The following is a 27,585-nucleotide window of genomic DNA, read 5'->3' as shown; positions in this document are numbered from 1 at the left end:
TCTACCGCTATGTCTTCAAATCCACTAGTCTTCTGCAGCATCTGTTAATCTCATTTAGTATATTTTAAAATTTCAGATATTACGTTTTTCTCTTTTTAAAAGGATGTTATTTGAGTGAGAGAGAGAGAGAGAGAGAATGAGGGGGAGAAGGGGCAGACGAAGAGGGAGCAGACTCCCTGCTGAGCTCAGTCCCAGGACCCTGAGATCATGACCTGAGCTGAAGACAGACACGTAACCGACTGAACCCCCCCAGACCCCCCAGATAGTACATTTTTCATCTCCAGAAGTTTGATATGAGTCTTTTATTTATCTTTTCCTTCTCATCATGTTCATTTTTTCCCCTCTACCTTCTGAAGCATATTGAGTACTTTTATGATAACTCTTAACATCCTTGTCTGTTAATTCTATCATCTGTGTGGTTTCTGGGTCTTTTGATGGATTTCCTCCTGGTTGTTTACATGCATGATAATTTTTGGTCGGCTCTGGACATTCTGGACCCTGGCATGTGCGTGGGACCCTGGTGTGTGCATGGGACCTGATAGGTGTGTGGGGCCCAGGTGTGCGCGTGGGACCCTGGCGTGCACGTGGGACCTTGGTGTGCATCTGGGGTCCGGTGTGAGTGTGAGACCTGATAGGTGTGTGGGGCCCAGGTGTGCGCGTGGGACCCTGGCATGCACGGGGGCCCTGGTGTGCGTGTGGGGCCTGGTGTGAGTGTGAGACCTGATAGGTGTGTGGGGCCCAGGTGTGCGCGTGGGGCCCTGGTGTGCGTGTGGGGCCTGGTGTGAGTGTGAGACCTGATAGGTGTGTGGGGCCCAGGTGTGCGCGTGGGGCCCTGGTGTGCGTGTGGGGCCGGGTGTGAGTGTGAGACCTGATAGGTGTGTGGGGCCCTGGCGTGCGCGGGGCCCTGGTGCACCTCCCCACAGCCCGCCCCTGCCCCAGGCCCCACACCGCCCTTCCCCGGGGGCCCCGCCGCTGGTCCAGTTTCTCCGTGGCCCCGCCCCTCCCCGCCCCGCCCCTCCCCGCTAGCCGCTCTCCGCCGGCCCCGCCCCGCCCCTTCCCGGCCCAGTCCAGAAGCCCCGCCCCGAAGGCCCCAGCCGCTTGCCCTTCCACCCGGTGGCTCCGCCCCTCTCAGGCCCCGCCCTCCCCGGCCCCGCCCCCGAAGGCCCCGCCCCGCCCCCGAAGGCCCCAGCCGCTCGCCCGTCCACCCGGTGGCTCCGCCCCCTCAGGCCCCGCCCCTCCCCGGCCCCGCCCCTCCCCGGCCCCGCCCCGCCCCCGAAGGCCCCAGCCGCTCGCCCTTCCACCCGGTGGCTCCGCCCCTCCCAGGCTCCGCCCTCCCCGGCCCCGCCCCGCCCGGCCCCCGCCCCGGCCCGGCCCCCGCCCCGGCCCCGCGCGGTCCCCATGCTTCTCGGAGCCGGCCTGGCGGCGCTCGCTCGGCTCCCGCGCAGCCTCCGGCCGGCTTCGCTCGCAACCATGAGCACCGGCACTTTCGTGGTCTCGCAGCCGCTCAATTACCGCGGCGGGGCCCGCGTGGATCCCGCGGACTCTTCCGGCACCGAGAAGGCGTTCGAGCCGGCCACGGGTAACCCGAGGGGAGACCCGAGGGGCGGCCTGGGCGGCGGGCGGCGGGGCAGGGGGACGCGGTGGGGGGTGGGGGCAGGGGGACGCGGTGGGGGGTGGGGGCAGGGGGACGCGGTGGGGGGTGGGGGCAGGGGGACGCGGTGGGGGGTGGGGGTCCTGGGCGGGGGTCCTGGGCGGGGCAGGGGGGCGGCCGGGCGGCGGCCGGGCCTGGGCGGAGGGTCTGGCACTGCCCTGGACCTCTGTTGAGCGCACCTGGCAGCCGGCACAGGTGAGGACGGGGCGGAGGGTAGGTTGTGAGCGCAGGCAGTTAAGGCCCCGGGGCAGGAACCAGGAACCGAGTGTAGCAAACCGGCAGAGCTGGGGAGCTGCGTGGGGCGGCGGGGAGACGTGGGCAATGCGACGAGGGCCCAACAGAGTCTACAAAGCCATGATGCCCGAGGTTGTGCCCTTGTTATCGATTTTTCAAGTTAGAACAGCAATCATGTTTTCGACAACGTGCACAGGCGATTTCCACCGTGCTAGGATTTCCACAGAAGGACGCGCAGGTGAACACATTAGTGGGGAGAAGGGAGATGCGTGCGCAGATGACCCCAATGACCTGAGCTTTGTTGCCACCTCCTAGCCTTGGAAGATTTCTGTGCACGAATCAGAACTCGGAAAGGGGAAAAAAAGGCCAGCTTTTTTTTTTTTTTTTTTGTCCAGTGCTTCACACTGCCAAGTGCTGGGCCCTGGATCGGCTCTGAGAATTCCAAAGATGTCGCAGCTAAAAGGGAAAAGTTTTGGGTGTGGGTTTATGTTTGTTTTGCTGAGCTTTATGGAATATTTGTGGGGAGAAATATGTAAATGTTTTGTGTAAATCAGAAAGGCGGGTAGCCAGAGGGACAAAACTGGATTGCAAAGGACTGCAGAATTTTTTTTTAAATTTTTATTTATTTATGATAGTCACAGAGAGAGAGAGAGGCAGAGACACAGGCAGAGGGAGAAGCAGGCTCCATGCACCGGGAGCCCGACGTGGGATTCGATCCCGGGTCTCCAGGATCACGCCCTGGGCCAAAGGCAGGCGCTAAACCGCTGCGCCACCCAGGGATCCCAAGGACTGCAGAATTTAGGGTTGATCAGTCATGCTACATCACAGAGCAGCAATAACCTTGTCAGAGCAGGAAGGGGCTACAGGGATCAGCAGCTTTCCTGGTGGAAACAGCCACTCTGCCCCATCCCTGTAATCATATAGGAGAAAAAGAAAAAGTTCTTTATTTTAATTACCTTCGTTGTGTGCATTCCTTAGCCTTTAACAACTGGCTATTCAAATTTGCAGCAGAAACTGCAGGCTTGTGAAATCTTTCTGGAAAAAGCAGAGTCTCTGGAGTTCTTGTGGAAGGGAAAAGGAACTGCGGATTTGATGTACTTACGGAACTCTTGTTGGTAGAGTCCATCACAGCCCTTGGGATGTAGGCTCATATTTTGCACCAGGATAGGGAAAGAGGTTGGCGTAAGAACAGGAGAACCTGGGCTTTTTCATACTTGAGAAATTTTTCTTGTGTTTTAGGGATATGTTTTCCTGATACTGCTGTTTATTAACCATATTCATGAAGTATCGCTAGTAGAACATGGACCAGTGATTTAAAATCCCGAGTTCGGGGATCCCTGGGTGGCTCAGCGGTTTGGCTCCTGCCTTCAGCTCAGGGTGCTATCCTGGAGTCCCGGGATCGAGTCCCATGTCGGGCTCCCTGCATGGAGCCTGCTTCTCCCTCTGCCTGTGTCTCTGTCTCTCTCTCTCTCCTTCTCTCTATGTCTATCATGAATGAATAAATAAATAAATAAATATTTAAAAAAAATAAAATCCCGAGTTCATAACCCACGAGACTGAGTACTTTCAACATGGATTTCGCAAGACCTTTGAGATTCTCAAACACTGTTAAGCAGAGTTGCAAAACCCACTTATAAAATAGAGGCGAGAGAGTTTCTTAATCTGAGGTTACTACTGTGCTTAGGGCAAAGGACACAGTCTCTGTAATTCTGGGATCTGGTGAAGTACGTTTTCCTAGAGAGAAGTCTGCAACGTTTATTAGATTCTTAAAGGGTTCAGTCACCTTGAAATAGAGGTCAGAACTGCTGGCATAGGAGCGATCATTAAATCAGACCATAGTTAAAAACAAGATAGAGGTCACTAAAAGGTAATTTAGATACGCAGTACTTTCTTGAAAGATGAGGCAACAGTTGGAGATAACCCTGTGTTTCTTCTTACAGGCCGAGTGATAGCTACTTTCACTTGCTCGGGGGAAAAGGAAGTAAATTTGGCTGTCCAGGATGCCAAGGCTGCCTTTAAAATATGGAGTCAGAAATCTGGCATGGAGCGTTGTCGAATTCTTCTGGAGGCTGCCAGGATAATAAGGGTATGTGTTACTTCTTCCTCTTTCAGAAATATCCCCTTGCGTTGCTCTGAGGGTTCCTCATGATGATTTGCAGTTAGACTTTAATGATCCGTTAGGTTATGCCTTTTTTTTTTTTTTTTTTTTACAAAATTGAAAAACATTTTCATGTGATCGCCTGGGTCTATAGGACATGCTTTCTGTGAGTAATGGCCTTCTGGAGCTTGGCTGTCTGTGACATCCCCTTGGCAGGTGGTTTTCTCCATCTTTGTGCTTTTTTTTTTTTTTTTTTAATAAGTTACCACTAATTCTTTTCTTTCTTTTTTTATTTATGATAGTCACACACAGAGAGAGAGAGAGGCAGAGACACAGGCAGAGGGAGAAGCAGGCTCCATGCACCGGGAGCCTGACGTGGGATTCGATCCCGGGTCTCCAGGATCGCGCCCTGGGCCAAAGGCAGGCACTAAACTGCTGTGCCACCCAGGGATCCCTCCATCTTTGTGCTTACGTATCCTTTGCAACTTGTCTCCTTTCCTTTTTAACTCTGTGTATTTGTGTCCTTTACTTTTGCTCTGATGACTCTTAAGTGTACCGTTCTTTTTTCAGGTACATTTTCTACCTCAACTGCCTAGGAAGATTTTGTACATTTATAGATGTTCCCTTCTTACAAAACAAAGTTAAGGGCCTCCTGGGTGGCTCGGTCAGTTAAGCAACTGACTCTTGATTTTGGCTCAGGTTGTGGTCTCGGGGTCTTGGGATTGAGTGTGTCAGGCTCCGCAGGGCATCTGCTTGAGAGTCTCTCTCTCCCTCTCACTGTGCCCATCCCCCGCCCCCCCCCCCGCCCCAAAGATGTGCTCGCTCTCTCTCTAAGTAAATAAATAATTTTAAACTGGACAAGTCTTTTTTTTTTTAAGATTTTATTTATTTATTCATGACAGACACAGAGAGAGGCAGAGACACAGGCAGAGGGAGAAGCAGGCTCCAAGCAGGGAGCCCGATGTGGGACTTGATCCTGGGTCTCCAGGATCACCCCCCAGGCCGAAGGCAGCACTAAACCACTGGGCCACTGGGGATGCCCTGGACAAGTCTTTTTTAAAAAATTTTTATGGGACACCCGGATGGCTTGGCAGCTGGGCGTCTGCCTTTCAGCTCAGGGTGTGATCCTGGGTTGGGTTGGGGGATCGAGTCCCACGTCGGACTCCCTGCATAGAGCCTGCTTCTCCCTCTGCCTGTGTCTCTGCCTTTCCATGTGTGTCTCGTGAATGAATGAATGAATGAATGAATGAATAAATCTTAAATAATTTTTTTTCATTTATTTATTTTGAGTAATCTCTATACCCAACGTGGAGCTCGAACTCCCATCCCTGAGATCAAGACTTGCATGAGCCCCTGAACTTTTTACAGTCTTAAAAAGCAAAAGGACTAGAGATCTTCGTTACAGAAAATGAGAAGATTCAGAAGGATGTACACCAAAATATCCAGAGCAGTACCTTGGCATGAGTTTTTTGAGCTCCAGTCCCCACAAGGGGTCTCCGTGAGAGCCACATGTAATGCTGTTGTAGGCAGAGGTTGCACCTCAGAGGGGAACCCTAAAGTGATAGGACTCAGTTTACACAGGAGCTGCTCTCTCCCCTGGGGCAAGAGCGATGACTCCCTTAGCAGATCTCCTCCAGGGTTCAGGGGGAAGGTGTTACCAGGTTTATTACCCTGGAAAGTACGCAGATGTCTCCAGAAATGCGAAGCAGAGGGCTTCCTATCTCCACATCTCTCCGGTCAGCTGTCTTTAGGAGACACTGTGTCTGCCTTCCAAGGCCTCAGCCTCTCATTCGGCTTGCCAGCGTTCTCTGCTCGGAGAGCCTGGGCCGCACAGGATGTCACAGTGTTCATGGAGAATTTCTTCCCAACTAAGTATTTTCCTCTATCGTTAAAAGTTATTTTTAATTCTGGGGCACCTGGGTGGCTCTGCTGGCTAAGAGTTTGCCTTCGGCTCAGGTCATGGTCCCGGGTCCTGGGATCGAGCCCTGAGTCGGGCTCCCTGCTCGGTGGGGGGTCTGCTTCTCCCTTTCCCTCTGCGCCCCACCCCCCCAGCCCTACTTGTGCTCGCTTGCTCGCTCTCTCTCTCTCAAATAAATAAATCTTTAAATAAAAAGTAAATAAAATAAGGTAAAAATATGTTCTATTTACCCACATTTTTACCATTTCTGGTGCTCCTCATCCCTTTTTGTGTAGGCCCAGATTCCAGTCTGGTATCCTGTTCTTCTTCTTCTTTTTTTTTTTTTTTTTTTTTTTTTTGTTCTTCTTCTTCTTGAAGAAATTTCTTTGGCATCTATTATAGAACAGGTTGTCGGTGGTGCTCTTTCAGGTCTTGTGTGTCTAAAAGTCTTCATTTTGCTCTGTCTTTTGAAAGAATTATAAGCCTATAAGTCTAGGTCAACAGGGTTTTTTTTTAGTGCTTTAAGTATTAGGAAGTTCTAACTGAATTTCTGCCCTGCTTCTGTCTCTTCCCGGGGCCTCCGGTTACACACTGGGCGGCTTGAAGCTATCCCATAGCAACCGGTGCTCTGTTCTTTTTTTTGCCTATTTTTTTTCTCGGTATGTTTTGGTTCGGATAATTTCCAGTGTTAATTAGAACTGACTGACTAAGAAAACCTGTCTTCACACAAATGGCAGAGTCGGGCTACCCAGAGCATCTGCAGATCTTACCTAGCTTGTACTGGACGGGAGGCCGTAGGTAATCGGGCAGAGGTCTGAAGGGAGCAGGGGAAGGAGGACCCTTGGAGTGGTTAGTGTTGGGCCCCGTGTAGACAGAAGTCCTCATCTGCTGCCTGTGTCTGAGAGCTCAGGGTCTGGGCTCATTTATTGAGCACTTACTAACTCCCTGTTTGAGAAATCGGCTTTGTGAAGGCAGAGAATGGATCTATGCATTTCGACTTAGGACAGTGGAAGGAGTCAGTGGACACTCTGGATACCTCTGGCCTTGGTAGACATATAGTGTGTTCAGATCTGTCAGACTTTCCTGGTGATTTTTATATTCGCCCTCCCTCCCTTCCTTCCCAAGGTGTGTACTGTGGATGTGGGCTTGTTGCCATTTCCTTTTACTTCTGGTCAGCCTCACCGCTTACCAGATTTAAGAAGACAACACCGCATCTTGTCGATGGTTCAGTGCACCTTGTGTGTGTGTCCACATAGTCACCCTCTTGTTTATTTTACACTAGATCCATAGCCAACGTCTGTTTCCTACTCACTCTGTTCATTCAGCTCTTTTATCTCTGGGACAAAGAAAGGCATTGTTGCACTCTTCTCTAGTCCCATTTCCCAAACCTTCCCATTCATCCCTGCACCGTCTCCAGCACTCCAGCATCTGTGAGTCGTGTAGCTACAACTGAGACAGAATCTAAAAAGAGAATTGATGAGTACTGACAATTAGAACATAATTATCTTGGGATTTTCACATGCTGCATGTCTTTGGGTGAATTGAAGCCATGTGTGTCCATAACCTCTTACTTGCCAGTCGTGTGTTTGGCTGTTGCGTACCATTTCCGTGATGATGACTGTCTCTTACCTCATACATGCGAGCATGTATGTGCACGTACATATGTATTTATACACGTAGTCTGAGTATAGAATATATTGAGGTATATGGTAACATGACTTAAGCCTAGTGTTCTGTTTCACCCAAAGGAACGGAAGGATGAAATCGCCACCATGGAGACCATCAACAATGGCAAGTCCATCTTCGAGGCCCGCTGGGACATTGACACTTCCTGGCAATGCCTGGAATACTACGCAGGCTTGGCTGGATCCATGGCTGGTGAGCCCTTGCCTGGCCTTCTGTGTGAGCTGATCGGGAGGTAGGCAAGTAGGTCCTGGTGGAGGAGGATGAAGATGTGGACACCAACACACACATTTTAACTGAGGGTTAAAATCCTCAGTTTATCGCTCTCTGCGTGGATGACCCTGAGAATTACTTTGTCTTTTCTAACTGAAGCTGTGGGTTATCATAGTTGGCAGGGGCTTGGGAAGAGCCGTCCTGCATTCTCCGTGACTCCTCTGTTTTCCTTTTAGGCGAATATATCCAGCTCCCTGGTGGGTCCTTTGGTTACACCAGGAGAGAACCACTGGGCGTATGCGTGGGAATAGGTGCATGGAACTACCCCTTCCAGATTGCCTGCTGGAAATCTGCTCCGGCCTTAGCGTGCGGTAAGAAAGAAAGAATCTTCTACTTGGGAAACCATTCCCTCCCTGTTCTCTACCTATCACCTGTTGGTGTGCACGTGCATACGCACACTTATTCACACACTCACACCTCACGTCAGAAGGGGCCTGTGCTGGGGTGCCAGAGCCTCACAGGACCTGCATCCCTTACTTCCCGCCCCCCCCGAGAGACCTTACAGCGTAGGTCATACACATGGATTGTATCTGCATTATTCCCACTTTATTTATCTATTTTTGTTACAGAAAGGAGGACCATTAATTTTGGTCTTGGAGGTCTTCTTTTTTCACTGTTGAATTAATTCAGATTTGTGCTACCAGAAGTCCCCCCCCCCCTTTTTTTTAAAGATTTTATTTATTTATTCATGAGAGACACAGAGAGAGAGGCAGAGACACAGGCAGAGGGAGAAGCAGGCTCCATGCAGGGAGCCTGACGTGGGACTCGATCCCGGGTCTCCAGGATCACGCCCTGGGCTGAAGGCGGCGCTAAACCACTGGGCCATCCGGGCTGCCCGTTCTCTCCCTTTCTGCACGAGAACTGTGGAATGAATTTCTGTAGAGGGAGTTCAGCTGCACATAAGAAGCAGAAGATAAACTTCCTCCTTCATTTGTGTCTTAAGACAAATGATAAACAAGGCTTCCATCAGAGAAACTTTGGCTGGCTGGTGTAAAAAGTTTCCTCCTATTTATTTATTTATTTAATTTTTTTTATAACTTTTTTTTTAAATTTTTTATTTATTTATGATAGTCATACACACAGAGAGAGAGAGAGAGAGAGAGAGAGGCAGAGACACAGGCAGAGGGAGAAGCAGGCTCCATGCACCGGGAGCCCGACGTGGGATTCGATCCCGGGTCTCCAGGATCGCGCCCTGGGCCAAAGGCAGGCGCTAAACCGCTGTGCCACCCAGGGATCCCCTCCTCCTATTATTTAAAGAGGAATTGGGAAAAGAGGATTTATTCTTAGAGAAAAAAAAGTCAAAGGTTAAAAAAAGCATCACGATTAGGACATGGTGTCAAAATGCAGCTTTTCTCGTGTTGCTGCCTTGTGTCCTTCTGCTTTTTTGCACGTGCCCTCCCGTGTGAGACCACGGCAGCTGTGACCAGAGTAGAGCTAAGTCACCAGTTTGGAGACTCTCATCCGGTTAAGCTTTCTGGTCTCCAGTTCCCACTTCTGTAAGCTGGGAGTGAGCGCGGTACTGCCGACTGCTGCAGCCCGTGCAAGATGGTGACGTGCGTAGCAGGGCCTGGAAACGCGAGTGGAAGGTATCTCGGTTGGGCCTGGGCAGGTGTGGCTTGGATCTGCGAAAGCGGAGAAGCCGAGGTGGGAAGAGCAAGGTGTCTTCTGCTGAGCGCCAGTGCGGGTCTGGGCATTGATGGGAGGAAACACTGGAGGCTGTTCTTGGCTTGTCCTCCTGTCCTGCGCTCAGAGGATCACCGGTCTTAAAACATCTTCTGTGCTTGTGTCCTGGGTTTGTGCAGGTAACGCCATGGTCTTTAAGCCCTCCCCCTTCACGCCCGCGTCGGTGTTGCTGCTGGCCGAGATCTACACGGAGGCCGGCGTGCCCCCTGGGCTCTTCAATGTGGTGCAAGGGGGGGCTGCCACCGGCCAGCTCCTGTGTCAGCACCCTGACGTGGCCAAAGTCTCCTTCACCGGAAGCGTGCCCACCGGCATGAAGGTAGAGATGAAACCAGTATTGCTTCCCACAATGGCAGTGTGGGGCCTCCCCAGCATATGTGTCGGAGGCTGATCATCTGATCTTACCCAGCTTCTACCGGGAGGGGGACCAGAGGCATCGGGGCAAAGATCTGGAATGTCCTTTATTTCTTTTAAAGATTTTATTTATTAGAGAGAGTGAGTGCACAAGCAGGGACAGAGGCAAAGGGAGAAGCAGACTCCACGCTGAGCAGGGAGCCCAACTTGGGGCTCGATCCGGGGACGCTGGGATCATGACCTGAGCCGAAGGCAGACGCTTAACTGACTGCCCCACCCAGGCATCCTGAAAAAAAGTGTGAAGTGGGGAAGGTAGTGGAGTGGAGGTAGCCTCGAGGGGATGGAAGTCATCGCCTCCTGCCTGTGTCTCGGAGCGCGGGGTCTTGCTGCCGCTTGAGTCTTTGTCTTAGCCCCCCAGTCGCAGCCACCTCGGAAGGGTGTTTGCTCAGTTTATTTCTGATGTATTAATTGCCAGCCTTGAACACAGTAATAATAGAAGAGTTTCTGCTCAGGACACGTGAATTAACAGTATTTTTATTCTTATTCTTTTTAAGATTTTATTTATTTACTCATGAGAGACACACAGAGAGGGGCAGAAACACAGGCAGAGGGAGAAGCAGGCTCCTCGAGGGGAGCTTGATGCGGGACTCGATCCCAGGACCCTGGGATCACGCCCTGAGCCCAAGGCAGATGCTCAACCACTGAGCCACCCAGGCGTCCCTAACAGTATTTTTTAAATGAATTCCCTCTTCAGAATGTCAGGTGCAGTCCTGTGGATTCTCTTCAGGGTTCAGGAAAGGGATAAGTAGCGGAAGGGCAAGGCTGCAGACAGGAACAAGGCTGCAGGTCATATGTAGTTGGAGGTGCCTGGAGGCCCAGGTTCTACTTGATGAAACTTGCACTTTTATTCGTGTTACACTTCCGAATATGTTTGTTCTTGTTCTGGAAGATCATGGAGATGGCCGCGAAAGGAATCAAACCTGTTACCTTGGAACTGGGAGGCAAGTCTCCCCTGATAATCTTCTCCGACTGTGACCTGGAGAATGTGGTGAAGGGGGCGATGATGGCCAACTTCCTCACGCAAGGCGAGGTAGGCACCTGGCCCCGGCAGACGGTTAGAAGGAAGCTCCCCCCTTCACCTAGTAGCATGTTTTAAAGCTTTTCGTTTTGAAATAATTTCGAACTTACAGAAGCGTTGCACAGAATTCCCTTGTACCCGCGAGCCATGATTCTCAAATACTAACATTTTATCAGCTTTCTTCTGTCATTCTGTTTACCTTTCTGGACATACCTGTGCATGTTATTTTTTTCTGAACTGTTTGAAAGTTGCAGACGTAAGACCCGTAACTTCTACATTCCTGCGTGAATTTCCTAGAAACAAGTGCATTCTCTTATGAAGCACCGTGCGCTTAGTGAGATCAATAACCTGATCTGTTACTCAATCTGCAGCTCTTATTTCTCATGTTGTCATTTGTTTGACATTAGTCCTTTCAGCAAAAACAAAACAAAAGCCCACACAGTTTCTTTTTTTCTGGCCCAAGATCGAATCCCGGAAGGTGCGTTGGCTTTAGCTGTCGTATTTCCACAGCTCTTCAATTATTCGTATCTTTCAAGACCTTGACATTTTTGAAGAACACAAGCTATTTATTTTGTAGAATGGCCCTCGTTTGGGGTCTGTCGATGTTTCCCTCTTTTTTTAAGATTTTATTTATTTGGGAGAAAGAGAGGCAGATTCCCTGCTGAGCAGGGAGCCCAATGCAGGGCTCGATCCCGGGACCCTGAGGCACCCACGCACCCCTGGTGTTTCCTTTTGATAAGAATTGGGTTATGCATTTGGGGCAGAAACACCACAAAAGTAAAGTTGTGTCCTTCCCAGAGGTGGGGTTGACTGTGCTGCAGATGGGTCTCCTCCGTGGTGAGACATGTCACATGAGAGAACGTGCCGGAGGACTCGGCACCTCGTGCTCTCCGCCACTAGTCTTAACACCCTCTGAGGATTTTTGCTGGAAACCTGTCTATTACGGTGCTTCCCAAATGGTGACTTCCCAATTCCGTTCTTCCTTCTACATGTATTAAATAGTTCACTCTCCACTACAGGAAGGCGCCTTCCCTTCTCTCGTGCTTCTTTTTTTCACTCATCGATTTGTGTTATTACAGACCATGGGTTCTTACTTCATTTACGGATTACTCCATTTACTATCATTAATTTTGATGCTCTGATAATTGCAGATTCGGCTCACCACAGCTTCTGGGACCTTTTGATAGATCTCACTATTTTGTGAGCATGAGTAGTTGGCTCTGTTTGCGGGCTTTGTATCCATGGTTCTGATAGCATTGGAACAGTGTTTGTGCTCACATTCTACGGAAGGATCTAACTGGTCACGATTGATTTGTGGTTTTAGGGACAGACGTTCTCTGTGAAATATTTCAGGTTTTTATTAGGCTCAAGCCCTTATTAGGCTCAAGTTTTGTTTTGTTTTGTTTTGTTTTTAAGATTTTGTTTATTCATGAGAGACCCAGAGAGAGAGGCAGAGACACAGGCAGAGGGAGAAGCAGGCTCCCTGCTGTGAGCCCGATGTGGTACTCGATCCCGGGACCCTGGGATCATGACCTGAGCTGAAGGCAGACACTCAACCACTGAGCCACTCGTGCATCCCTCAAGCCCTTCACTGTTAATCTATTTTTACTGTCCCATCCCCTCCTACTCTTAAAACACAGGGCCCCACTGAGCCTCCAGTGGGAGGCAATAGGAGAGGTCGCATGGCTCACGTGGATCTGTGAATGGCCTTTAAGAAAGTAAACAAACAAAAAGCTCTAACTTTGATCTGGAAGGGCAGGCAGTTTCTTGGCTGATGTGCTGTTATGTCCACAATTCCATATGTGATCCCATTCAGGATGGGGATAGTTTTTAGAGCTGGAACTAACCTTTTAAGGGGGTTACTACTATCTCTTTTAAGATTAAGGCTGTTGGATTTCTCCCTCTTCCCCTTCCTTACACACATACACATCTGTGTCCGTCCTTCAGGTTTGTTGTAATGGCACAAGAGTATTCGTGCAAAGGGAAATTCTTGATGAATTTACAAGGGAAGTGGTGAAGCGGACCCAAAAGATAAAAATCGGAGATCCCCTCCTGGAAGATACCAGGATGGGCCCTCTCATCAACCGTCCACACCTGGAGCGAGTCCTTGGGTTTGTTAAGCTGGCAAAGGAACAGGTGAGAAACTGGTGGCGATGGGATGGGGTGAAGAAGAGGGGAATTACTGCACGTTTCCTGCACCCATACCTGCTGGGCTTACCGTGTCCTTGGCTGTGTTCTGCTCTGTACCAGCCGGGGAGTGACTGGGCGTCCGTTCAGGACACGCCTCACGTGTCAGGAATGCATATCAGGCTGTGCATTTAACAGAAAATTTGCATTCTTTTTTCTTTTTTGGGCAGGGTGCTAAAGTGCTCTGTGGTGGAGACATATACGTACCTGAAGATCCCAAATTGAAGGATGGCTATTACATGAGACCTTGTGTACTGAGTATGTCCTCCTCTTGTTCGCTTTTAAACGGTTTGAAGTAAATGTCACATTGAAAAGGATATTTAAAAAACATGAATATGGCATAAAGCAAGTGTTGGTCAACTGTGTCCCCACAGCTCAGATTTGAGAAGTTCTCCGTCACCCTGTGTGCACTTCCTCTTGGACAACTATGTGTGTTTACCTGAGCCTTACTGAGCCTGCACCTGTTGTTCTGGAAACAAGGAACTAAAAAAAAAAAGAAAAGGAAGTGCATGGTTGATTAAAAAAAAAAAAAGAATGCATTTTGTTTCTCAGGAATGTTGCTGAAGAATATGTTTTTCTTTGAACTGTACATCATCGGTATAATAAAACCAATCTGTCAGACAGTCTGGCAGTATTTTTTAAATGATGTAATAGATTTTAGCACCTCCTTTCCATCTTAACCATCTCCTGGCTGGGACAGGCAACTGTATGGTCCTTCTGCTGTCCTCAACCCCTTCACTCGGCCCCTACCCTAGAGGTGCCCACTGCTCTAGGTCATGTTCTCGTGCTTTCCTCTGCAGTTTTACAATAGATCTTAGGATCCCCCCAAAATATCAGTAGTTTGTTTAAAATTTTATTTATTCATGAGAGAGAGGGGCAGAGACACGGGCAGAGGGAGAAGCAGGGTCCCTATGGGGAGCCCGATGTGGGACTCGATCCTGGGATTCCAAGATCATGACCTAAACCAAAGGCAGATGGTCAACCACTGAGCCACGCAGATGTCCCAATATCAGTAGTTTAATAGGCTTTAAAAAATTCTATTCACATTGAATTATGTTGTGTAATTCCTTCCATTTGTCTGGAAGGTAGGTCAGCTGATTTTTGCTCAAGGTTGACAATGGTGTCCGTTTTCAGCCCTTGATTATCTGATGCATTTTAACCCTTAGCCTTTGCTAAAAAAAGATCCACTGGAGATTTGAAAGCTGTGAACTCAGCCTCCATACCATGGATTAGCTTGTAGTTATTAAGTGAATAGGAAAAGCTTAAAATATATTTTTAAATAAAAATACAGGTTAAACAATAGCGTGCATGGTATTAACCCAGATGTATTGAAAAACAAAGGTACGTGTAAGAAGGAACGGAATGTGCATCATAATATTGATAGTGGCGTGTAGAGTAGGGTTCTCAAGCCGTTCTTACGGCTCTGTATCTCAGCACTTATTGTGAAGACATTCACGCACCAAGCTTGATCGATCCTTCACTGATGTTTGGCTTTATTACATTGTTTGCAGCCAATTGCAGAGACGACATGACCTGCGTGAAAGAAGAGATCTTTGGACCAGTTATGTCCATTTTACCATTTGACACTGAAGCTGAGGTTCTGGAAAGAGCCAATGATACCAGTTTCGGTTTAGCAGCTGGCGTCTTTACCAGGTATGTGGGGAAGGACACTCAGGCAGCCTTGCGGGACTACCGGGATCTCTGCCCAGTTGCTCAGGGAGCCCATTGCTGTCTTTTCCTCTCTGGAGTTGACATTTTCATCAGCATTTTCTACTTGCTCCGGGTGAAGTTAGAAGGTGCCAGAGTCACGTCTCGTTTGCGCTGAACGGCCAGCGTCCCCTGCCGTTGAATTTAAATTGAGCTTTAAACAATATTGATGAAAATTCTATCCTATTTCATTCCTTCATTGAACAAATATTTAAGGTTCTGATCTGAGTAGAGCATCAGGTTGAGTGTCTCTTGAAAACCTACATGTCCAGGAATTTAGAACCTATAAGCATATAAACACTGGGCGGTGCTCTTCAAAAACATGATTTTTCACGGCTTTAGAATAGTTCCTAATTGGAATGCATTGTAAAATATGTAGGCCTCTTTTTGATTGTTGTATATGTATTGAATATTGTTTCCAGTTGTGACTCTTGTAACTAAAATTGGGATTAACATCTTTGTGCATAAACTTTAACCAATATACTAAAAGTAAAAATGATTTGGGAGCAGAATTTCCTTGAATGTGATTGCAGATTGCTTGAGCATATACAGACTTTGATTAGTCTTTGGCAGCAGTAGGCAGTTCTCTAGACTGCTTACACTCGGAATTATGCAGTTTCTTTGGTGGTATATACAAGGTTCAATTTTTTTTTGTAGTTTTGTGGTGAGGCACCTGGGAAGGAAGACCCAGGTCTCCACTGGAGGGCCTGATGAATGAAATAGCTTCTCTTTGAGCCCTGAAGAAAGAAAAGGTTAAGGAGCTGCTGCTTTTTTGTTTGCTTGTTTCTTAGTAGATTTTATTTCTTAGCATAATTTTAGGTTCACTGCAAATGGAAGGCAAAGCACAGAAATTTCCCGTACACCTTGCCCCATCCTGCCCCCTTATTATCCACGTCTCCCACCCAGGGGTCATTGGTTGCAGTTGATGAACCTACTTAGACATATTGTAATTGCCCAAAGACCACAGTGACATCAGGTTTACCTTGGTGTTGTAGGTTCCATGGGTTTGGACTATGGTATCCACTGTTATGGTGACACACAGGGTAGTTTCACCTGTGTGTCACCATAATCCTCTCCTAGGAGCTGCCGTTTTGATGGGAGGATTTGAACGGGTTAACTCTTGCTCTTGCTTTGACCCCACAGTACAGATAAAGGCAATCCCAAAGGTTGACCCTAAATGCTGCTACTTTTCTAATAGCTTTAGGGTAATTCACATACCGTACAAGCTACCCACTTAAAGCGTGCGGTTCAGTGTCCTTTAGTGTACTTATTTACAGAGTTGTGCAATCATCACCATATAATCTAATTTTAGAACATTTTCATCATCCCACAAACAGGAGCCCTTAGTTCTCATTTTCCCCTTCCCCCAGGCCCTGGCAACCACTAGCCTTACTTGCTTTCTCTACAGATCTGCTTATTCTGGATATTTTGTATAAATGGAATCATAGAGTATATGATTTTTTTGTGATTGGCTTTTGGGGGGGGTTAATTTTTATTACTCTAATAAACACATTTTTATAGTGCCTCATATATATATTATAGCATGTACATTGTATTTTATGCTTGCGTCCACACTTCTTTTTTTAAAGATTTTATTTATTTACTTATGAGAGACATAGGCAGGACCCCAGGATCACGACCTGAGTTGATGGTTGATGTTCAACCACTGAGCCACCCAGGTGCCCCTCATGTCCACAGATTTTTATGTTATATGTAACAGATTACATCAAAATTTTCATGAGGGATCTATTTTGTTAACATAAACCAATTTAACTCAACCATTTATACATCACTTCAACTACCCAAATAATGTCGACTACCAAATAATACTATCAAATTATTTGGACTGATGGACATGAGTCAACACAATTGAATTTTCTGCTTCTCAGTATATTTGATGACATGATATCTTTTTTTTTGTAGTCCATTAAGATGATTTTAATCCACATCATGTTTATGATATACACATTTGCATGGGTTATCGAACTTGGTGTCACAAATATATTGAATACTACATTAACAAAATGCAAGCGATAGAGACTAGATTGTAATGTAGATTCCTTTTTTTTTTTTTAAGATTTTATTTGAGAAAGCAATGGGGTGGGGAGGAAGGGAGAGGGAGAAGCAGGCTTCCCCCTGAACAGGGAGCTCAGGATCCTGGGATCATGACCTGAGCTGAAGGCAGACGCTTCAGGAACCAAGCCACCCAGGTGCCCCTGTAATGTAGTTTTTATAACCCACTGATCTATGTAATTTAGGCATAAAATATATCTAATTAAAAATGTTTTCTTTCTTTCTTTTTTTTTTTTTTTTGATTGGCTTCTTTGACTTAGAACGTTTTCAAAGTTTGTGTCGCACCAGGTATCAGTGGTTTATCCTACTGTGGAATAATATTCCATTGTATGCATACATTTTGTTCATTCACCAGTTGATGGACATTTGGATTGTTTCTGCTTTTTTGTTATTATGAATAACACGTCTGTGAACACTTATCTCTGAGTCTTTGTGTGGATATGTTTCATTTCTGCCTGGGGTAGATACCTAGAAGTGGAATTGCCAGATCATGTGGTTACTGTCTCTCCTTGTGGTTTCAGCCATCCTGATGTGTGTGAAGTGGTGCCTCAGTGTAGTTTAAAAAAAAAAAAAAAACCAACCACATTTATTTGTTTCTTAGAGCATGAGCAGAGGGGGAAAGGGTGGGGGCATGGAGGGAGAAGCAGACTCTCCCTATAGAGCATGACCCTGAGATCCTGACGTGAGGTGAAGGCAGATGCTTCACCAACTGAGCCACCCAGGTGCCCCTCAGGGTAGTTTTGATTTGCATTTCTAGGAGTTGTCTTTTTTTTTTTTTAACTTTTTTGATAGTCCCATTTGTAGTACAAAAATTGTCAATTTTGACACAGTCTCATTCTGTTCCTTTTTTTCTGTCACTTTTGGTATCTTGTCTGAGAAGGCTTCTTCTAACCCAGGGTCAGGAAGATTTATTCCTGTTTCCTTTGAACAGTTTTATGGTTTGTACTCTGTAGGTCTGTGACCATCTGAGTTCATTTTTATATATGGTGTAGAAAGGGCTCTACTGTCATTCTCCGTGGCCATGTGGATGGCCAGTGGTTGTGGCACTGTTTATCACAGAAACTTTGTCGCCCGAAGTGTTTTACACCCGCCCCCCCCTTGCTGCTACTTATTTTGTAGATGCTTTCAGATGAGACCGTAAAACTCGAGTCCTTATCTATTTTGCCTGGATGCCACAAGCTTTTATAACACGTTGTAAAGAAACAAGAATTAGGCAATATTTTGAGACCTTTAGAACCCGCAGCCTAACTTCCTGTTAAAGTAGTAGCAAAAGAAATTATGAATAACCAGCACGTTTGTTTCCTTTTTGTTGTTTCTTGTTTTTCCCCCTCCATAGGGACATCCAGCGTGCTCACAGAGTGGTGGCTAAGCTGCAGGCTGGAATGTGCTTCATTAACAACTACAACGTCAGCCCAGTGGAGCTGCCCTTCGGTGGATATAAGAAGTCAGGTGAGGAGCTGGAGAGCGTGAGAGCAAACCTGGTCTCTAGGGCTGTTGGCCGTACTTCAGACCTTCGAGACCAGGTTCCCAAACTTGTCCGAGTGTCAGAATCACCTGAGAGAGTAGACTGATGCCCGGTCTTCCCCAGACTCCCTGCAGCTGTTTCAGGGAATGGAAACCAAGCATCTTCTTTTTTTTTCTTTTCCCCCAAAAGCTGTCCAGAAGGTTCCTTTTTTTTAAAAAAAAAAGATTTTATTTATTTACTCATGAGAGACACACCCAGAGAGAGGCAGAGACACAGGCAGAGGGATAAACAGGCTCCATGCAGGGAGCCCGATGCGGAACTTGATCCTTGGACTCCGGGATCACACCCTGGGCCAAAGGCAGGCACTAAACTGCTGAGCCACCCAGGGATCCCTGTCCAGAAGGTTCTGACATGTATAAGCCTGGCTTATGAACTGCTGGTAGACATCTCAGAAAGGTCTACCTTGTGGGTGGAATTACTTTTTTCCCCTCACACTGTGTGATTGCTAAGGCATAAAGCCACCCCAGAGATTCTATACTAGGGATGTTTGTCGTTGTCCACTGTGGAGCCGTTAGATGTAAAGTGGCTCTCACATCTCAGAAAGCATATAGTCATCTGTTTTATTGTTTTTTTTTTTTTTAAAGATTTTCTTTATATATTCATGAGAAACACACAGAAAGAGGCAGAGACACAGGCAGAGGGAGGAGAAGCAGGCTCCATGCAGGGGACTCCCCGAATATGGGACTCGATCCCAGGACCCTGGGATCATGACCTGAGCCAAAGGCAGATGCTCAACCACTGGGCCACCTATGCGTCCCTACTCATTTTTTTTTTTTCTTTTTAACAACGGTCATTCTGGTTCTGCTGGATGCCACCCAGGAATGTTGTCCTTAGGCTGCTGCCCGTTGCTTACATTGACTCAGTCATTTGTGCAGACATTACTGTAATCTGGTGCAGGTGGAAGTCCAGCTTATGAGGAACCTCGAGGCAGCTGGGATACAGCCCTTACTTCGAGGTTCTCTCTTTGGAGATTGTTGCCCATAAATATTCTCTAATCTCCTATACCTTTCTCTGAAAATTGTTCCAACTCTGTAGGGGCCCCATGCTAAGAGCCTGGGCCCTGGCCTCTTGGCCCGTAATTGTGCCCATCACAGTGTTGGCAGACCTACAAACCCCGAGGAGAGCTGATGAGATGATGGGTGTTAATTTGAGAGTTTTATTTAATACTTGCTTTGTTACTACCCTGGCCTTCCCTGATCCTGCTCCCCTGATCACCTTTGTCCCTGCCTGGGGCCCAGAGGAGCTGGACACATAGGCACAAAATGCAGAGCAGGAACTAGGATGCTGCTTTTTTAAATATGTAACTCCTGGTGTGGGGGAAAGTTTGTTTGGAGCCTGCAGCGTAGGCCTCAAAGGGGCCTCCTGGGCCAGCTTTCCCGTCCTCAGATCAAAATGTTTGGATCTGTGCACTCAGGCTTGCCTACCTGCGATGAGAGCAAGACCAACATGTGGCCAGGTCTTTGGAGCAGCACCTGGCCCAACCTGCCCCACTAGCTGTGTGCTCAGAGCCTGTGGAAGGGAACAAGGGATAGAGTGAGGACTTGCCAGGGCCGGTGTATAAACCACCTTTCGAATAGTGTCGTCTAGGGACATGTATTTGTGGGGACCAGGCCTTGCCCTTTGGAGGCAGACCCTACCTGAGCCTGAGGCAGGGTAACAGGAAAAGCCAGGCAGGTGTGGAATGCTATCCTTGGAACCTGTGACCTTCTATCTGGGCATCGCTTAGACTTTGAGTAACCTGAGCTGCCCTTGTGAGTTGGCAGTGTGTAAACAGCAAGCTACTCTTAACAGATTCGGTGTGGGCAGCCCAGGGTGGCCCAGCGGTTTGGTGCCACCTTTGGCCCAGGGCGTGATCCTGGAGACCTGGGATCAAGTCCCACGTTGGGCTCCCTGCTTGGAGCCTGCTCCCTGTGTCTGTGTCTCTCTCTGTCTCTCTCATGAATATGTAAATAAAATACATAATAAAAAATTTTAAGTAAAATATTAAAATATTATTTAAAAATATTAAAAACAGATTAGTGTAAGAAAAGGTTAAAAAATCTGTTAAGTTAGAGTTAAGTTTTAAGTGAACACCAACTTTTTTTTTTTAAGATTTATTTATTTATTTGAGAGGGAGGGAGAGAGTGTAAGTACAAGTAGGGGCAGGGGAAGAGGGAGCAGGAGAGAGACAATCCCAAGCAGATTCTCCGCATTTTCCACATTCTGTTGCTAAGGTGTCCTTCCCCATTTGGACCCTGTGCAATCAGATCTTTGTATCTCTATTAAGTTTCATAATCTCAAAGTTAGTCTGTAGGTTTAGCTTTAAAGCAATAGAGGTTATCTATTCTTTCCTCCTTCCCTTCCTCCCTCCCTTCCTTCTTGAGAGAGTGCAGTTGGAGGGGGAAGGTGAGGGGCAGAGGGAGAATCTTAAGCAGGTTGCATGCCTAGTGTGGAGCCTGACGTGGGGCTCGATCTCACAACCCTGAGATCAGGACCTGAGCTGAAATCAAGAGTCAGACGCTCAACCAACCGACTGAGTCACCCCGGCTCCCCGAGTTAGCACCAGTTTTCAAAGGCGTCTGTTGATGGTTGTAGAGGCTGCTTTCACACTTGATAGAAAAGCCTGAACGTCTTCAGATCTCAGCCCAGAACAGCAGGTACCTAAGTTAAGGTTCCTGTTGCAGAAACGAGATGTGGCTATTTCCCCGTCCTCATCCCTAAAGGCCAGTGGATCACTTTTCCCCCGCGCCTAGCTCCACAGCTGACATGTGCAGTTGAGGACTTTGTCCCGAACTTGTCGGTTCTGTGTGCTCCCTGCCACTGGGGTAGGCCCGGCCTGTGTCCTTGAAGGTCACTGTGACTTCAGACCACCGCAGTGGTGGCTCGTCCTCACCCTGCTCTTCCTTTCAGGGTTCGGCAGAGAGAATGGCCGTGCGGCAATCGAGTATTACTCCCAGCTGAAGACTGTGTGCGTGGAGATGGGTGATGTGGAGTCTGTTTTTTGAAAATGTGCGGCGTGGCCGGGCGTGGAGCGAGGACTGGATCTCAATAGAGGCCGTACAGCTGCTTTCTGTTCCAAACCCAGAATTGTGTCTTTCGGTCCCCTCCCTAACCGAGAATGTGCCTAAGTGCCTTTTAGATACTAATCAGGAAAGCTGCGATTGTCCCCAGAGCAAATTTTCTGTGAAATCTTTAACACGCTTCTGGAGAACAGGGTGGGTGGGGGGGGGGGGGACCAGGGTTTTGCTGGTCCCACAGATCTAACCCACTGGCAGTGCTCAGCCGCCGGCTTCAGCGAACTGGCTCGTGGTTCGGTTCCTGGCGGAAGAAGCCGAGACACTTTTTCTGCTCATTGACATGTTTAAGCCCTGGCCCCCTGTCATTTCATTGAGAAAGCTGACAGTCGGGAGCGAGATGACAGGGTCACGCTCTGTGTGAGGCTTACCCTACCAGAGTAAGCACCTGGTTTCCACTCGGCGCCAGTGAAGGAGGCCGGCCTCCAGCCCTTGAACGACAGCCTGCTCTCTTTTTAAATACACCACCGAGCTGAATGCTGCCACGGCACACTGAAATGAAATAAATCACCCTGTTAATCTTGCAGCCTCATGTTTTAAAGCTAAGCACATCTCCAGGGTCCAAATGTTGACAGGGTAGGGCTGAAGTTAGACGTGTAGCACAGCAGATCGGTCCTTTGCACTGAGTACACAAGGATGGGCTTCGGGTGCTGTAGCGAATGTTTAAGGCCCGTGGAACCTTCTAGGCTCCATGTCCTTCCCCATCCTGACACGGAATGCCTGTGCTTGCAGAGCTGTCTGGCCACGGTGACTTCCCAGCCCGTCGCAGGGGTCCTCACCCTGCCCCTTTCTCTGCCTTTTAGGGAGACCGTTTATGTCTGGGAGCTGCATTGGTCAGGGTTGGCCGGAGACACAGGAGCACAGAGTAGAGTAACGGAATAGGTAGGCACGTACAAGGGGACGTTTATTGTGACAGTCGGCTCACGGATCATGGAGGCCGAGGAGGCCCACAGCCTGCCATCTGCAAGGTGGAGACCCAGGAAGGTGGGTGATGTGATTCGGTCCGAGTCTGAAGGCCTGAAACCCAAGGGGGGCCGAGGGTTTTAAGTCTGAGTCCCAAGGCCTGAGAACCAGGAGTGCTGGTGTCTGAGGGCCGAGGGCCGGAGAAGATGGATATCCCAGCTCCAGCAGAGATCGAACTTTTCTCCCTCTTTTTGTTCTGGTTGGGCCCTGCCCAGATTGGGCGATGGCCACCCACCCCGGGGAGAGACCTCTGCCTTCCTCAGTTCACCAACTCAGTGGCTGAAACCTCCTCACAGGCACACCCAGAAATACTGTTTTATCAGCCGTCTGGTCATGCCTTAGCCCGATCAGGCTGGCACATGGAAGGAACCAGCACAGTAGCTGATTTAGTAGTCGGGTAAGGGATGGTTGGCCTCCCCGGGCCCACATCTCACGGTGTGTTATGATGGGCCAATACTGTAATTTTGGAGGATGAGAGCAACTGCATCAGCCTCTCGGTATTGTTTGTTTGTTTTCTTAAGATTTTATTTATTTGTTTGAGAGATTGCACAGAGGGAGAGGGAGAAGCAGGCTCCTGGCTGGGCGGGGAGCCCGGCTCAGGCTCGATCCCAGGACCCTGAGATCACGATGTGAGCTGAAGGCAGATGCTTGACTGAGCCACCCAGGCGCCCCAGCCTCTTGGTGCTTATTTGCACGGAGGGCACGGAGGTGTTGGGAGCAAGGCCAAGAGTGATCCCATGGTGGGTCTCGGGCCAGGGGGTTGGGGGGCGGGCAGCGCTCTTGTGACTCATGCAGTAGGAGCTGAAGTTCCTGTAAAGAGGAGAGGGCAGGGGAGGGGGAACCGGCCTTTGAATCCTCGCTGTGTTCCTACTGCCCAGTCCTCAGTGAGTGCTCCTGCGAAACCGAAAGGAAGCAGGATACTGGCCCTGATGTTGAAAGGAAGAAACAATGGGGGGAGCCAGGTGGGTGGGGCTTCACTTCGTGTGCTTCCTGCCTTCCTTCCCGGATTCTGGAACCTAGATGGCCTGTACTGGTTTCCCAGGGCCGCTGTGACAAGTGACCCCAAACCTCCGACTTGGAGCCCGGGGTGGTTTCCCTGAACTGAAATCCAGGCATCAGAAGGACCAGGTCCTAACTCTGGGAAACGAACTAGGGGGGGGTGGAAGGGGAGGTGGGCAGGGGGTGGGGCTGACTGGGTGATGGGCACTGAGGGGGGCACTTGATAGGATGAGCACTGGGTGTTATTCTATATGTTGGCAAATTGAACACCAATAAAAAATAAATTTATTTAAAAAAAAAAAAAAAGGACCAGGTCCCTCCGGAGGCCACAGGAGCGAGTCCCTGACCTCGCCTTGTCCAGCGTCCCAAGCATCCCTTGCATTCCATGCCTCGTGGTCCCTTCCTCCGTGTCACAGGCCAACAGCTTAGCATCCTCAGCTCCCCCTGCTTCCCTCTTACGAGGACACAAGGGACGGCATCTGGAGCCCACCCACCGGCGGCGGGACCATCCTCCCCTCTCAGCTCCGCCCCCACCTGAAGCGCACCCGCACGCCTCTTCCTGCCTTGGAAGGTGACACTCAGGTTTCTGGGATTAGGACTGGGGCGCAGGGCTCTTCGGCGGCCACACCCCGCACGGTCCACAGTGCGCTCCAGGGTGTCGCTGGATGCGGCCCTGCACACCTGGCCGGAAGAGTAAGGATGCTGACACCGCACATTCGGGAGACACCGACCTGGCCACTTTCTCCCTCCTCATCTGATCTCTTCCAGGGGAAACCACTATTACCTTTTGGGCATTTCTGTCTCCGAGGACTTTCTTACAGGGAGGAACTGCAAACAACCCCTGCCTCCTGGTGACCTGTAAGACGGTTGCCGCTCCCCGCCCGGTCCAGGGGTCCTTTTGGCCAGGCCAGGAGTTGATCGGCCATTGGTTTTAGGATAGAAAATGGAGCTTTTTTAAAAAAAAATGGAGGCTCTCACTTTTTACTCCATTCCAGACATGCCAGCTCTCAGAGCCACAACTGTCAGGCCGCTGGGCTCACGGAAAGTACTGCTTGCGTAAGTGAATGGATCCCATCGCCACTCAGGGTGGCCCAGGGACCAGCAGCGTCTGCTTGTTAGACCCCCAGAATATCCGTGTCCCCTTAGACCTAAGGACCAGGATCTGCATTTTAACAAGACCCCCAGGGGATTCTTACGCATAATAGTTGGCCAAATGCTGCCCTTAGAGCAATGGTTCTGAACTTTGGTTGTTCCAGAGAAACTTCTGTATTTAAAAAATTCTTAAAAATTAAAAAAAAAAACAGATTCTAATTTAATTGATCAGGGGTATGGCCTGATCATTCAAATTTGGGTGGTCCCCGCCAAGCTGGCTTCGGCAGACAGGTGGAGAACCACTGCTTTACTGTTGTGCCACGTGAGGACAGTCGCCACGAGCCACATGTGGCTACTTAAGTTTACTTAAAATTAAAGAAAAATTCTGTTTTTTACTCTCTTTAGCCACATTTCATGTACCCAATGCCGCACATGGGCAGTGGGTAGTGGGTACTGTGTTGGACAAATGCAGATGTCAAATCTTTCCACGGTGTCAGATGGTTCTTTCGAACAATGCTGTTTACGAGCCAAGGACTGGAGACACTGTTGTTTTCGAGTGAGTTAGGAGACCACTTCTGGGGGCGAGTGCTGTGGGGGACAAAGAGGGGAGTGGGGGCCCCTTGGATCCTGAGGGTAGGTCACGGGGTTACCGACTCCTGATGAATGAACTTCACCAGCAGGCAGCGCCGGCGCTCCCCACAGCTAGGCCTGGAACCGAGCTGGCCCTAGGCCTGGGCTGCACAGTGCACGGTGCACGGACTGTCATTCAATCCTCAAGAACTTTATATACCAAGTGTCCTCGTTTTTCCCAACTTGGAGCTGGGGGAGCTGAGACTTAGGGAGGCCAACCAGCCTGGCCAAGGGCACACCGCTTCCCGCGATGAGGGTCACCTGCACTGCAACGTGGATATATTAGCCCAGTCTGGTTCTCTAGCTTCCATCTACCACGAACCCAGAATGTGCTTCTCCATAGAAATAAACCCACCCTCTGGAACATACCCTGCCAGAGAAGAGTGAGCGGCAGTTCCTACACCCTTTTTTTTTCCCCCTTGCAGGTGACAAGGGAATTGAACCTTAAGTAGCTTGTCAGACCTGGTGATTCCCTATGGCAGAGATCTGCAGGCTGGATTTGGCCAAGCCCTGGGGGCCGAGGGGGTCCTGGGGAAATAAGAAGGCACCGCTCTGGGTGCCCCCTCCAACCACAGCACCATTTCACGTGGTGGGCTTCCTTATAAAGCCCCCTTGGAGCCCATTCTGTAACAGCAAAATGACAACGATGGATCACGTGACTTTGTAAAGCATCCCGTCAAGACTTCAAGGTGAAAATGCCACATGGTCCCCAGGCCTCCCCTGGGTTGCATCTTTGACACCCAAACTTCATGTGACGAGAAAGGAAACCACAAGCTCTCTGAGGTGCGCTTCTCATGAAAAAACACGAAAAACCAAAACCATAACCCTAGCCTATTATAAAGTCTTAATTTTGTTCAAGTCTGGACCAAAAATACCATTCATCATCACCATCATTTTTACAAAGGGCATTTTATTTTTTATGTTTTTTAAAGATTTTATTTATTCATGAGACACAGAGAGAGGGGCAGAGACACAGGCAGAGGGAGGAGCAGGCTCCATGCAGGGAGCCCGATGTGGGACTCGATCCCGGGTCTCCAGGATCATGCCCTGGGCTGAAGGCAGACGCTCAACTGCTGAGCCACCCAGACATCCCTATAGGTATGGACATTTTAATAGAAAAAAGAACGCAAGTTAAAGCTTTATGAAAATGATCCTCATTTTCCTTATTGTGCTCCATGCTGGGGAAAACTTCTCATGAACTACGGCAGAGTGTACACTGGTCCCTCCAGGCTGCTCACTCGATGGCTGGAGCGCTCCAGGTGGTCGTGAGGCCATGGCTGACCATGTCCGGTGGCCAACCAGAACATTCCAGCTGTAAGTGATGGAGGAGTAATGGGGAAAGCATGGAGTTTAGAGTTGGGTGCGGGTGCAGATCCCATCTCTCATTCTCACAGGCTAGTGAGCACTTGAAATGTGACGAGAGCAGTTACAGAGCTGACTTCTACTTACATTTTATAAATTTGGATGTAAACAGTCACATGTGGCTCATGGCTACTGTACTGAGCAGCACAGGTGTAGACACTGCACTACTGTTAATGGAGCTCACGGCCACATTCACCCCGGGGCAGCCCTCTCATTTTGCCAGCCAGCATCCTGCTCCAGGTCAACTGAGCCTGTTTAATTTTCTACATTTTGTTGTTAAGGTGTCCTCCCCAGGGGGCTCAGTGGTTGAGCGTCTGCCTTGGGCTCAGGGCATGATCCCGGGGTCCTGGGATCAAGTTCCGCATCAGGCTCCCCACAGGGAGCCTGCTTCTCCCTCTGCCTGTGTCTCTGCTTCTCTCTCTCTGTCTCTCATGAATAAATAATTTTTTTAGAAAAGAAAAAGATGTCCTTCCCCAGTTGGACCTATGCAATCAGATCTCTGTATCTCTATTAAGTTTCATAACTTAAAGTTAGTCTAGAGCTTTAGCTTTCAAGCAATAGAACCAATCTTTTTAAAAATTGTATTTATTGGGACACCCGGGTGGCTCAGTGGCTGAGCGTCTCCCTTCAGCTCAGGGCATGATCCCGGGGTCCTGGGATCAAGTTCCGCATTGGGCTCCCTGCATGGAGACTGCTTCTCCCTCTGCCTGTGTCTCTGCCTCTCTCTGTGTGTCTCTCATGAATAAATAAAATCTTTTTAAAAAATTAAAAAATAAAAATTTTATTTATTTAGAAAGAGACATAGAGTGGGGTGAGGGGCAGAGGGAAAAGGAGAGAATCTTAAGTAGGCTCCATGCCTAGCACAGAGCCTGATGCAGGGCTTGATCTTACAACCCTGAGATCATGCCCTGAGCTGAAATCAAGAGTCGGATGCTTAACAAACTGAAATTTAAAATTTAGTTTTTAGTAGAAATTAAATAGAAATTTTAATAAAAATTGAAATAAAAATCCTTGGGATCCCTGGGTGGCTCAGCGGTTTGGCATCT

At 48.8% G+C, this 27,585-nt stretch overlaps 1 protein-coding gene across 1 annotated transcript; it reads left to right on the top strand.

Annotated features, from left to right (window-relative positions):
- The first annotated feature begins 1,368 nt into the window (after positions 1–1,368).
- On the top strand, positions 1,369–22,019 carry ALDH9A1 (aldehyde dehydrogenase 9 family member A1). Its single transcript, XM_055334221.1, has 11 exons — positions 1,369–1,579; positions 3,826–3,971; positions 7,629–7,758; positions 8,013–8,147; positions 9,639–9,835; positions 10,820–10,960; positions 12,896–13,084; positions 13,306–13,393; positions 14,647–14,788; positions 18,252–18,364; positions 21,330–22,019. The coding sequence occupies exons 1-11, from the start codon at positions 1,399–1,401 to the stop codon at positions 21,422–21,424; spliced, it is 1,557 nt and encodes a 518-aa protein (XP_055190196.1). The 5' UTR covers positions 1,369–1,398; the 3' UTR covers positions 21,425–22,019.
- Positions 22,020–27,585: the final 5,566 nt, after the last annotated feature.

The sequence above is a fragment of the Nyctereutes procyonoides genome, unplaced genomic scaffold, assembly GCF_905146905.1.
Source record: "Nyctereutes procyonoides isolate TBG_1078 unplaced genomic scaffold, NYPRO_anot_genome, whole genome shotgun sequence".
Taxonomy (NCBI): Eukaryota; Metazoa; Chordata; class Mammalia; order Carnivora; family Canidae; genus Nyctereutes; species Nyctereutes procyonoides.
This window is presented reverse-complemented; position numbering and strand designations above follow the sequence as displayed.

What these genes read in the sequence shown, in the direction of transcription:
- ALDH9A1 (XM_055334221.1), top strand. Translation starts at nt 1,399, where the DNA reads ATGCTTCTCGGAGCCGGCCTGGCGGCGCTCGCTCGGCTCCCGCGCAGC. An exon ending in CATGAGACCTTGTGTACTGA is followed by an intron (nt 13,394 to 14,646) that starts GTATGTCCTCCT and finishes CATTGTTTGCAG; the next exon opens with CCAATTGCAGAGACGACATG. An exon ending in CGGTGGATATAAGAAGTCAG is followed by an intron (nt 18,365 to 21,329) that starts GTGAGGAGCTGG and finishes TCTTCCTTTCAG; the next exon opens with GGTTCGGCAGAGAGAATGGC.